The sequence below is a fragment of the Symphalangus syndactylus genome, chromosome 7 (assembly GCF_028878055.3).
Source record: "Symphalangus syndactylus isolate Jambi chromosome 7, NHGRI_mSymSyn1-v2.1_pri, whole genome shotgun sequence".
NCBI lineage: Eukaryota > Metazoa > Chordata > Mammalia > Primates > Hylobatidae > Symphalangus > Symphalangus syndactylus.
Genome location: NC_072429.2, coordinates 86,028,218 through 86,042,185, shown reverse-complemented (window position 1 = coordinate 86,042,185; position 13,968 = coordinate 86,028,218). Strand labels below are relative to the sequence as shown.

At 34.1% G+C, this 13,968-nt stretch overlaps 1 protein-coding gene across 7 annotated transcripts in view; it reads right to left on the bottom strand.

Moving 5' to 3' along the window:
• Positions 1–13,968, bottom strand: part of CNBD1 (cyclic nucleotide binding domain containing 1) — a 757,690-nt gene that overhangs the window by 209,702 nt on the left and 534,020 nt on the right. For 6 of the 7 annotated variants that reach the window (XM_055286700.2, XM_055286699.2, XM_055286698.2 and 3 more), the window contains exon 11: positions 7,076–7,143. In XM_055286700.2, the coding sequence (XP_055142675.1) occupies positions 7,076–7,143 (68 nt within the window). Of the gene's footprint in view, positions 1–960; positions 1,086–7,075; positions 7,144–13,968 lie in introns of those variants that run through there. The other variant, XM_055286702.2, reaches the window with a different exon arrangement.

Below are 13,968 nucleotides of genomic sequence, written 5' to 3'. Positions count from 1 at the left end.
GTGTGCATATTTTCACTTTGTCTTAGAGGTTGTCCTGTCTGCATGCATGTGTGCTCATGTGTTGATATGGACGCCTCGATAAAAGGAGATACAATATCACTTTCAACAAAAATTTAGTCATTTATTATATTCAGCTTTATCTTTGTATATTTTCCATAATATGTACATTTTAAAAGGGTTTTTTAAAAGACAGTTTTAAAAGTTTTACATCTAAGCAAAGGGCTAAACAGCATGCTTTTAAAACTTCTCAACCACTGATCCTTAACTGAGTGAAAATAAGTGACAGTTATTTCTGGGTTACCCTTCCTGATTTTTTCTAATATTACTATTTTATTTTTTCTTATCCAGTACAAAACCAACTGTTTTAAGAGCTAGTGGAACTAAAATAGGATTATCCTCATCTTTTGAAAGATAAGGACTATGATAAGAAAAGTATACAGACTTAAACAGGCAATCTGGATTTGGCTAAGGGTCTTAAAAATTAGTCTGGCTTTTATTTCAGGTCTAAACAACAAGAGTTTATTTTTTTTTTTTAAGTTTAGAATTGATGCCAGGAAAATGTTCCCAAGTTTGAAAGGAGTTTTAGCATAATCTCTTATGAAACTTTAAAAAATGTAAGTGTCTGATATTCATTTGAAATATCCTGGGTTAGAAATTCCAGAGGGTCGTGGGAGAACAAATATAACCTCAGAAAGCCCCAGAGGGGAGCCTGTCATGTATTCCATATTGAGACTCATGTATTTGTTTTGAATAAGCTAAATAGGAAAAAATATGAGAAAATAAAAATAATTCCTTTCTTTATTTTGAAAGTTCAGTCTGCTCTGTAACTTGTCACCCATCGAGTGCCAAAGAAGAAGCTGGAAAAGATACACATACCACAGGCATTGTGGGGTGAAGAAACATTACGCCTACAAGCTTCTTCCGTTTTGCTATCCCATGTTCTTTTCTGTCTTTAAATGTCAACAACTCAAGTAAGCGGGGAATGCCAAGAGCACAGTCTTCAGGCTGCATGTGTTCTCCTAACTGTGTGTTGTCCTCTTCAATATTGCTGTGCTCCTGACTTCTGTCATGTGAAATGGGAGACACTGGAACAGTCATCATAAACAGACTTTTTCAGAGAGGATTTAATCATCCCTTTTTTTGTATGCAACACATATGTTTTAATGGAGATTTTTCAGAAAATTTCAGCAAGCAACATATTCACTGGCAGATGAACCTCAGGACTAGGGAAGGCCCAAATAAAAGAAACTTCTTAATTTTCCGTCTGCCTTCCCATTTACTACATATTTCTTAAATAACTATGGTAAAATTTTTGATACTTATCTTTAAAAACGAAATCAAATTGTTCTGCTCTATTACAAATCTGATTTAGTTCAAGAGTAATCACAGAATGGCTTTTCACCAGCTACAAAGTGTCCCAACTATCTTTTCACACTTTTAAAATGACTATTCTTCCAATAAGTTTTATTCTATGCCTAGAGTAAAATTCATTTTATTTTGGTAGACCATTATATTAAACTTGACTTACAAAGTTTTAAATGCTTTTTTCTTTTTCACTCTGCTCCTTTTTCAACTTAGTGAGTCATCCCTAATTTAAAGTATGGTCTTTAATCTCTCTATAGCTAAAACTTTTTTTTTCACATTCTGTCAACAATTACTCCTATATGTTATTTCTGTTGCTTTCCCTGAGCCTCATTTATTTACCAAATCAAGGGCACCAAATACTTTCCTTGAAATAACTCAATTTATTCTACAAAGTATCAGTTGAGAGAAAATGGTTTTGCCACTTCTTGCCCCTGGCAAAATATCAGAATATACAAGTTTAAAAGACAGGGTAGTTAAACTAATTGTCTTACATAAAATTATTCCTGTGGTGAAAGACATGTGGGTGCACAGCAGACTCTATTTCAATGTTTCAGATACTGGTGGGTTAATAGGTAGTCTTGGATCATTTTGTGGGAAAAACAATGTCAACCATTTTCTTCGAAATGTACTTTGAATTAGGCACATCTTTCAGATAGAAATCCATAATGAGTGGTAGGACCAAAGAGAATATTAAAACTAATGTAGGTAACAGGTTTCATTTGATATTTTTCAGCAAAATATATTTAGAATTTCTGCTTCTGTATAGAGTAGGTTAGTTAGTGATAGACCATTGCTTTTGCTGAGCAAAATTAGAAGAGCTGGGGGAAAAAATTATGTCTTTGAAGTCTTCAGAGATCTGCTAATTTCACGAAGTTATAAAGATATGGTAATCTAGAGAAGTTGAACTGTCAATGTGGAACTGACTACTACTTTGAGGGCTGTTGCTGATATTGCTCCAGGAATTTGCCTAGGCAGAGGTACATTGCTAGAGAACAGAGAAACGAGCTGAGCTTTGGGTAGTCTTTTCTGTCTACAATGACAAAATTAGAGACTCTAAGGGGACTCAAACACATGATCAGTTGTTCCATCGAGATGCCTGTGCAGGGCAGCAGGCTCAAAAGCTAAGCCAAAAGCTGTTGGAAAAATGCCAAGATTTCATCAGTCTTCCCTAAAGAAACAAAATTAGAGTTTAGGACTTGACAGTGGTGAGGCCCAGGTGATATTTTCAAATCTCATTGAATACCCTGAAGAGTAACAGGGATGAATAAGTCGACTGAGACTTGCCACTCTTGTGACATGGGATCAATTTTCCCTGATTGCTTAAAGTGATCAATCCCCCATTCTAATTGCCTAAAAAAAGTTAATAATCCTATCATGACGAAGTTATTATTTGAAGTCCATAAAATTTTTGTACAAAATATCCAGCGTTCAATTGAAAATTACCAAGTATTAGAAGAGCAAGACTATGTGACAGAGAACCAGGAAAAAAATACAATTAGATATCTTGATGCACCAAAGATTCAGATATTAAAGTTAGTAGAAAAGAAATTTAAAACAACTTTGATTAATATGTTCAAGAAATAGTAGAAAAGTTGGACCAAAACGATAAAAAATATAGAATATCACCTGATAATTGGCATCTATATAACTGGAAATGAAGAACTCAATAGATAGATGAATCCCAAATTAAAAACAGCAGAAAATAGACTTAGTAAACTGGAAGGAAGAGCAATTAAAATAAGAGAACTGAAATAGAGATTAAAAGATTAAGAAATACCCAAAAATATGTAGGAGGAAAGACACATACAGGGAAAATTTCTCATGTATGTTTAAATGGAGCCCCAAAAGAAGAGCAAAAAGAATGAGGCAGAGAATTATTTGATAAAGTTCTGGCTGAAAGTTTTCTAAGGCTAATGAAAGACAAATTCATACATTCAAAAAAGCTGTAAAACCTAAACAGAATAAGTAGGAATAAAACCAGAATAATATGTAAACACACCAAAGTAAAACCAATGAAAAGCAAAGATACAAATAAAACCTTAAAATTACAGTAGGTTATTTTTGTGCATATTGACAAATCAATTTGTTTCCAAAATTTAAATGTAAATCCAAAGGAGAGGGCAATTTATAAGACAGCTATGAGAAAAAACAAAGTAGGAGGATTTACTCCACTAAATATATCAAAATTTATACAAAAACCCCCAAATTAAATAATTGTGGCATCGAGGTGGGGATAGACAAATGCAACTATTTTGTAAAATATTTTGTATATTAACTTATACATACATGGTCACTTAATTAATTAATTAATTTTTATTTATTTATTTATTTTTTTGAGACGGAGTCTCACTCTTTCACCCAGGCTGGAGTGCAGTGGTGTGATCTCGGCTCACTGCAGGCTCCGCCCCCCGGGGTTCACGCCATTCTCCTGCCTCAGCCTGCCAAGTAGCTGGGACTACAGGCGCCCGCCACCTCGCCCGGCTAATTTTTTGTATTTTTAGTAGAGACGGGGTTTCAACGTGTTAGCCAGGATGGTCTCGATCTCCTGACCTCGTGGATCCGCCCGCCTCGGCCTCCCAAAGTGCTGGGATTACAGGCGTGAGCCACCGCGCCCGGCCATGGTCACTTAATTTATAACAATGGTGACAATGTAGTTTAGTGAGTAGATAATTTTCTTTTTTAAACATGGGACTGGGAAAACTAAATATAGATATGGATAATAAAATCTCCACCTTAAATTCACTCTATAGACAATCATCAATTCCAGATTGATTGTAGGTTAATTGTAAAATGTAAATAATGACATTTTTAGAAGTAAACACAGGATAATTAAATATTATTTGAACAGGTGAGCAGGAGTGAGGTCCTATTGGTAAAGGTTCTCTTTGTGTCACCACACATAAAAATTTGACTTTGTTTAATCATCCAATCATTATTCAGGCAAAACTGAGCTATGTCTGAAACTCTCCATTTAATAAACTGGTCAAATAATTCCGTGTATATTAGTCTGTTTTTGCACTGCTGATAAAGATATACCCAAGACTGGGCAACATACAAAAGAAAGAGGTTTATTAGACTCACAGTTCCATGTGGCTGGGGAGGCCTCACAATCATGGCAGAAGGTGAAAGGCACGTCTCACATGGCAGCAGACAAGAGAAGAGAGCTTTTGCAGGAAAACTCCCTTTTTTAAAACCATCAGATTTTGTGAGACTTATTAATTATCACAAGAACAGCAAGGAAAAGACCTGCCTCCATGGTAATTGAACAATTACCTCCCACTGGATCCCTCCCACAACATGTGAGAATTGAGGATGAGATTTGGGTGGGGACACAGCCAAACAATATCATCATGTCTGTGGAAAACTGCTGATCAGTATGAAGCAAGTGCATAACATATGCAGGTGGGTGTTTTATAGAATTATAATTTACAGAATTATAATTTACATAATTTTACAGAATTATGATTTAATTCCGACCCTGCTGGAATTAGTTAAAATAATGCTAGCTTGTGCAAAGTACTGAAATAGATGCTCCTGCTGGAAAAAAAAAGCAAAGTGCAAAGTAGCCTGAGAACTGTCACAAAACAACACAGTGACAAATACGCAATTAAAATTGAATACTTGAATGATCACTAACGTATTGCCAGAATATAGTATGTTTCCTTTTATTTTTCCTGTGCTACATGGTTTAACACAGATGTGGCTGGCTTAATGTGTGGCATCTGTTCTTGCCTCCACCAAACTGAAAATTTGAGTTGGCACATTTTTCTACTCAGAATTTAAAAATAAACCTATTTAAATCAAAATCATTAGTGAGCAATTGAAGACTTCAAAGGAAGACAGAAGGTTTACTGCAAAACTGACACTGTAAACTGCTTAAAAGAATTTAATTAGAAATGTCTATTTTCTTCTACGTATCTCTAGACACACTTCCAACCTAGGATTTTCTCCTTGCTTCATTTTGCTTTTTCCACTGCCTTTCAAATGTCTGCTCTCCTGACACATCACACTCCTCATTATGCCTGGACCCCTGGAAGGAATAATCCAGGTTTCTTAGGAGCGTGACAGTTCTAGCCAGTTAGTCCTTTTCAGCATTTCCTATCCCCACTAATCCTGGTGAGTAACATCTATCACTGCTATATTTCCTATAGAAAAACATGTTTTCCTCTCCTTTCCTCCCCACCAGAAAAAAAAATCTTAAGAGGAAGACAACATCCAAGATTTACCTGAGATAGCCAGGGCTCCGTTGACTCCTGGCTTAAGCTCCTTTCCCAACTAAGGAATTGAGGAGATTCTTTTCTACATCCGTTTTTGGAGTATTGCTTCCTATCCCAGTCTGATGGCTTAGCTACAAAGAAAGTATCTTCCCTCAACTCCAAACTTGTCCCTCTCAGTTGACTCAGGCAAAGTTCCACTTGTATCAGCAGAGTCAGTAGTTAGAACTTAAATTCAGAGAACATGCAATTTTTGTTGGTACAAACTAGCAAATGCTCATCTCATAACGTCCCTCTCCTTGAGGTCACACACCAACTACCATCATGATTTGTGTCATTTGGTAACCATGGCAAGGAAACACTCATTGCACTTTCATCAAGATGATTTAATCCAAAAGACAATTGAAAGTTGCACCCTAATTCACAAATATCAGATGAGCTCTCTAATTTTAACCCTGAAGTTACCTCCTTTGGGGGAACTACTGTTCTCACTACACTTTAGTCAAAAAGGAAGACTTAGCATGTGTTCAAATTCAACCATAAGGAAACACTGAAAACATCTGAATGAGTCAGATGGATTTCAGTAAGGATTTTGTTAGGAGACAGAGACATTTAGCACCACACTATAAACAATTTAATCTTTTAAAAACTCCTTTAGGTATTTCTGTTCCTCCCAGATCCTATTTGGGTAAACTGCCAATCCATTTCCTTCTCCCTTTGGCTTCTTTAACATCCTTATATCATATATCACAGTCTGTCACCTTTTACAGACACCCACTCATATACGTGGCCTGTGAGAGCTGAGGCCATTTGGGTTTTGCATTCTTTTCATGAGGAGCAATACCATCAGGCCATCTGGGCTTCTCCAGACTCCTGTGGAAGCTATTGACTTGAATGCTATTCATATTCATCATATTAAAAACTTGTTCAAAGTTTTAGTCACATTTTTGTATAGATTATTAAATATTCTAGCATGAACTAATGCATAGTTTCTTTATGCATTCTATGGGCATATTATAATATGAATTTTATAGAGATTGGCATGAGGTGTATTTGTTCAAACTACAATATTTTATTCATATAAAATGGACATACTAAAACTAAAAAAATAAAAGTGACTCCCGGCCTTTGAAATATCTGTTTAAATGTTTATGTTCCTTTTTAAAAATGTAAAACTCTTTGAGGTAAGGCTTATTACAAGAGAAATTTTGTTGATACAGACTGAAAGTTTTTGAAGGATGTTATAAATATCTATTTTACCAAAAATAGTACCTTAGAGTAAAATTAAAGCACATAAGTAGGTGGATGGTTAAAGAACCATTTATAAATGTCTTATTTACATAAACATTTACAAATGTCTTATGTCATTATTTTCTAGAGCAGATAACATTACAGTTATCTTAATAGGAAGGCTACTAGCCATTAAAAAACAATAAATGTTTGCATTTAATTACTATGAAGAATGATATTTATTATAACTTAAACATTTTACTTACATCTGTCAGATGGCCAAAAGTTGGTTTAGCTGTTTGGAGCATAAGTTGCTTGGTCACTGGGTCTAATTCTAGATGAAAACAAAAGAAAACACTTAGAATATCATCAAAAAATAATTTTCATAAATAAAAAGATCGAGCAGTTGCTAATCCTATTTTTATCAATATTTGAAAATAGTAGACAAAATTAAATTTTCCCTAATAATTAAATTGATTCATTAGTACTTCTTTCTATGTTCACATTCACAGACAAACAGATCATCCCATAAAATTTTAGCATCAGTAATTTAGCCTAATTTACACAATGTCCAACTTTATATTCAGAATTTGGAAATTGTTTAGTACTTAACATGTGGCAGACATTAGTGGTTGTCTACCTCAAAGCCATTCATTTATCCACTGGCAGATTCACTTTCCATGACAGAGGCTGAAACACTAGATACTTGTTTTGTTTTTGTTTTTGTTTTTTTGACGGATTTTTCTTTTTTTTTGCTTTTTTTTTGTGGGGGCAGGATCTTATGCTCTTAAGATACAGGCATGTTACACAAACCAAGAGCAGGTAGATAATTTCTTATTTAAGTATGGGCATGTTTGAGAATAAAAAGGAAGCATTCATAATTCTGCTTAGACAATAGAGTGTATCAGGCTACCCTACCCAAACCAAACCAATAGGATTTAGGAGGAAGTATGCTGGGGGGGCTTTGGTTAAGGTCTGTGATCCAGGAGACAAAAACAACCTAGGATGGTCAACTGCCCTTTATGTTTTGGACGAGGTTTTGTTGAATTATACAGCATGCAGCAGCATCTTGAATGCATGAAAAAACAAGACCAAGGACTACAGCCAATACACTGAAGACAGACGAGTGAAAATACAGAAAGAGCCAAAATCTTTGCTGACATAATGAAGAGTTTGTTTATTCTTACATGAAATCAAAAATAACCTTATTCTTTAACTACTTCACTTTTTACTTGTGATGAAAGCATCTTAAATTATTTATACAAACATAAATATTAACATGTAATACAATTTAGTACCATGATATTTTGTGCACAACTCATTCAAACAGTTGGGCAAACTGTTTTGATCATTTTTCTTCCCTAGGCCTATGTAATCTCCATATTACATTTTTTCTTCAATATTCAAGGCATAGATGAAAGCACTAATACTTTTAAGGTAAATATGTCAGTTTTAAGCCAGGCTACATATCGGTAAACCTATTAGCCAATCTTATACAGTCTACTGAATAATCAATATTCATAAAAAGCCATGGTGTAACTTAATATTTTGAAAACTAATACATGCTGCTCTAAATGACAGAATTTTAAAAGCAGTGGAACAATTTTATACCCCAAACTCATTTGATTGTAATGAGTAGAACACATTCAAGCCAACTAACATACAAAAGATGTATGTTCCAAAGGACATACAAGATAATGTAGTAGACTCTTAGGGTATGGCCTAATGGGAATTGAGTCTGAAACCACATATATCAGGAACGAAGGGTGCTAGCTCTTTACAGGGGGAACTGCGAGGTCCCTGTCATGCTGCTGACTTTGTTTTCCCTTCCATTATCTGCTCAATGCTTCCATAATCTCATCTTGTATAACACCTAGTAAACATGGGAGCCCCAAGCGCAAGTTTACATGATTTTATTCAAGAAGCTAACAGTTGGCTCCATTATTTGACAAAGTTTATATTATTTATTGAGAAAGGATGATTGGTTTATCCACACCTATAAATTTGTTTATATTAGATTAATGGTGTATCCCTGGTCAAATTAAATCAATTAAGGAACTTTTACCTTTTGGGTCTGTCAATGGGATACATAAGTGAAATTTTTTGGTACAAGAAGTGAGCCAAGGAAACTCAAATTTGATTATGCTTACTAAGTGCTAGGTGCCACCTCACAGAATCTGCAATTGCTGTTATTTCATGCAGTCCTCACAGAAATTGCTACCAGATAGGTAGCCTTGCCACAATTTTACAAATGAGAAATTGATGTCTCAGGAAAATTAAGCAATTGGCATTGCTAGGATTTTAGCTAAGTTCTGTGTAGCTTGATAAAAAAGTAAAAGTGGATAATTACCTCATTACAAGTTTCTGGTATTGTTTTTAATTGACATAAGGCACAATACAGAATTCTGCAGAATTTCTCTCAATTTTATGGTTGTGAAACTGTAGGAACATCATTTTGTCATAATAAATGTTAGCATTATTATTCAAGTTTTTTTATTATTATACTTTAGGTTTTAGGGTACATGTGCACAATATGCAGGTTTGTTACATATGTATCCATGTGCCGTGTTGGTTTGCTGCACCCACGGAAAACATCATTCTCAGTAAACTATCGCAAGGACAAAAAACCAAACACCGCATGTTCTCACTCATAGGTGGGAACTGAACAATTATTCAAGTTTTTATACCAACCTTACATTACTCCGATCATGATGCTGCACTTAATAATTTAGAAAATCAAGCAAACAATTTATAGCAGGGAAAGTAATATGTAGGTAAAACAAAATTAGGAATCAGTTGTGCCTAAAGCATTATTATAACATTATATTTAAATAGCAAAAGCATAATAGCAGCATGAAAGAGAGTGGTCATTAAGTAGGTAGATTTTATTTGAAATGGGGTTGCCTCTCTCTATCTCAAGTAACTGTAAGAGACAGGAATCCAAAGTGGGAAGATGTCATCTCCGAATATCAGCAAACTTTCAAACTTTGACATGTAATAAAACTTTTCTCTTTTTTTCTCACAACATTTCAACAAAGAGGCATACTTTTGCAAAGAGGGTGCAGAAATACCATGTGATTCCATTTCAGTAATTATGATAGCCATAAAATAATGATTGTTTCCTTTTCTTTGTACCTTCAGAGAGACCTCAGGAGGACAGCTGAAAAAGTAATGTCAAATCGATCTACAGGATGTAATTTAAAAGGTCTTGCTGTTATCAGGTTTTCCTAAAGAAGAATGCCCTCAAGAGTTGACATATTTTCATTATAGTGCTTACACAAAGCTGTGAACCTCAACGATAGTGATAGAAATAACACTGTATCTGGGTTCATTGAGCAAAAAAAATTAAAACTAAGAGTCTGAAAAGTGATGAGCAAATCGTGTCTATCATTTATTCTGTAAATGTGGTAAGATATATTAAGCCTTTTTATTGTTAAATGAATCTTACATTTTGTAATTAATCAAACTTGGTCATGATGTATAGTGCTTTCTATATATTTCTGGATTCAATATACTTACACATTGCTATATTACATATAATAAATATATATACAATATATATTTTTATTAATGAGGTTGGCCAGTAATTTCTTATTTTGTAAAGTCCTTATCAGGTTTCAATATAAAGTTTATCATGGGCGAATTAAATAATTTTAGGACCATTTTCTCTCTTGTCCTTTAGAAGGGTTTGTGTGGGATTGACATATCTTCCTTAAATTTTTCATAGAATTCACAGGAATTCATACTTTAAACTGAATGGGCATTTGTGGGAATATTTTAAATTACATATTCAGTTTATTCAATAGACAAACTTTGTCACATAGTCTATTTCACATTGTGAAGACTTCCTGGGATTACAGTATCAATTTCCTTACTCTTTTCAGAGCTATCTTGTGATTTTGCTGATGATCTCCACTGTTGGGCTATACAACACATTCTGAATGACTATATCCTTTGAAATTTTTTGAAATGAGTTTCATGGCATAGGGTCAATTTCTATAAATATGTAACAACATTTTGTCCAAATCTTATGCATTCTTATTGTTTTTTATTAAGATACACATACAATAAAATTCACCCCTTTAAACAGTACAATTTAGTGGTTTTCAGTGTATTCATACAACTGTGGAACCATATCTAATTCCAGACCATTTTCATACTGAAGATAAATACTGTACCTATTATCACTCACTTTCCATCCCTACTTCTTTTCAGATCCTAGCAAACACTAATTTTTCTGTGTCTATGATTTGCCTATTCTAGACATGTTACGCAAATGCAGTCGTACAATATGTAGCTTTTTGTGAATGACTTTATTATTTTAAGATTCATCTATTGTTTGTAGCATAGATCAGTATTTCATTAATTTTTATGAATGAATATATAATATACATATAATATGGACATGTCATATTTTCTTCATCAGTTGGTGAACATTTAGGTTGTTTATACTTTGGCACTGTTATGAATCATGCTGCCATGAACATTCATGTAAAAGTTTTTGTGCAGACATATGTTTTCAATTCTCTTTAGTGTATACATAGAAGTGGAATTGCTGGGTCATATAAAAAGTCAATGGTTTGCTTTTCGAGGACTGCCAAAGTATTTTCCAAAACAGCTGCATCATTTTACATTTTCATCAGCTATGTATAAGGGTTTCAATTTCTTCACATATGCAGTTTTATTACTGTCCGTATTTTATATTTTGATATTCTGTTGGATATAAAGTGGTATCACAAAGTTTTATGACTTGTTTTCCTCCCAATTTGAAGAAATTTGTATTTAAATCATTTGTCTATTTTTAAATAAGGTATTTTTGTTTTATTGTTGAAGTATAATAGTTTTGAATATATTCTAGAAACTAGATCCTAATCATATATGTGATTTGTGAATACTTTTTCCTATTTTGTAGGTCATCTTTTCACTTTCTTGATAGTGTCCTTTGAAATGTAAAAGTTTTTAATTGTATAAAGTCCAGTTTATCTAGTCTTTCTTTGGTTGTTTGTGCTTTAAGTGTTATATCCTGGAAACCATTGCTTAGTGCAAAGTTATTAACATTTACATCTATGCTTCCTTCTAAGAATTTTTAGACTTGTTAAATTTAGGATTTTGATGCATTTTATTTAATTTTTTACATGGTATAAGATTGGGGTCCAAATTCATATTTTGCATGTGAATATTCAGTTGTCTCAGCACCATTTGTTGAAATTGTCTTGGTGTTCTTGTTGAAAATTAACCATAAATGTGTGGGTTTATTTCTGGACTCATATTATTCTATTAGTCCATATGTCTATCCTTATACCAGCACCACACAAGTATGACTAATGCAGACTCATACCCTGAAAGTGTGCATGCTCTTAGTTTCATATTCTTTTTCAAGATGGTTGACTGTTCTGGGTCCTTAGTATTTCCATATTGATTTTAAGATCAGTTTATCAATTTCTGCAAAAACGCAGAGCAGGAATTTTAATAGGAATTATGGCAAATCTGTAGATCCATTAAGAGAATTTTGCCATCTTAACAATAGTAAATCTTCCAATTCATAAACATACAATGTCTTTCTACTTATTTAGGTTTTCTCTAGTTTATTTCAATAATATTCTGTAGTTTTCCATATCCAAGTTAAACATTTATTTTTTAATATATTTCTAAGTATACTGTTATTTTGATACTCTCATAAATGAAATTAATTTTATTAAACATGCATATTGCAATATTGCCAAACTCATTAATTGGATTTGTGTGTGTGTAAATTTTTTAGGACTTTTCTATGTACACATTTATGTCATCAGCAAAGAGAGGTGAGAGGTAATGTTAATTCTATTCCAATCTGGGTATCTTTTCTTCCATTTACTTGCCGAATTTCCCAGGAGGTGATTTGTACCAAGTTGAGGAAATTCCCTTTTATTTCCAGTTCTTTCAGTACTTTTTATCATCAAAGAGATCATGTGGGTAATATGGTTTGGCTGTGTCCCCACCCAAATCTCATCTTGTATTGTAGCTCCCATAATCCCTACATGTCATGAGAGGGACCCAGTAGAGGCTGGCTTTTCCCGTGCTGTTCTTGTGATAGTGAATAGGCCTCATGAGATCTGATGGTTTTATGAAGGGCAGTTCCCCTCCACATTCACTCTTGCCTGCAGCTATGTAAGATGTGCCTTTGCTTTTCCTTCACCTTCCACCATGATTATGAGGCCTCCCCAGCCATGTGAAACTGTGAGTCCATTAAACCTCTTTTTCTTTATAAATTATGTCTTGGGTATGTCTTTCTTAAAGGCATGAGAACAGACTAACACAGTGGGTTTTGTTCTTTATCCGATCAGTATAGTGTATTACAATGATTCATATTACAATGAAATAATACTTGATATTACATTCATATATTATATTGAATTTCAGATACAGACTACATTTCTGGGATAAATTCTATTTGGACATGGCTTATAATCCTTTTTACATGGTACAGAATTAAGTTTGTTGAGAATTTTTATATCTGTATTTATAAAATGTTGATCTGTAGTTTTCTTATCTTGTGACATCTTCATCTGTTTTTGGTGATACTCACAGAATGCATTGGAAAATGTTTCCTATTATCTACCTCAATTTTTATCCACAGCCTTCAGGAGCTCCCAGTGTAAACAATTGCCTCTTACTGTTTTCAACAAACACCCCTGGGAAAAAGGATTTGTACTGGGTGGACTGAGTCATATAACAACAACAACCTTTCAAGTTGAATCTTCCAGAGAATGACCAGACATGTCAGAGAAGTATGCTTGTCTGAGAATGAGTCATTGAAGGGTCTCCAACCCTGTTCCGGTCTCTCCAGTGACTGTCACACTTCCAGTTTTCTCCATGATTGGGGCTGTTGTTTTTCAAGGCTTTCCCAGAGCTGGATAGGGAATGTGGCTACAGGACAAGCTAAAATGCCACAAAGTTCATTGGTCTCACTGACATTCATCCTTTTTTTTTTGAATAAATGCTCTCCAGATTCCTGCAAGCCTTGGTTAACTTGCAAATAACTGAAAACATTGATACTTACCATACTTTCATAGAACATAGACTGGATTAAGAAAATGTGGCACATATACACCATGGAATACTATGCAGCCACAAAAAGGATGAGTTCATGTCCTTTGTAGGGACATGGATGAAGCTGGAA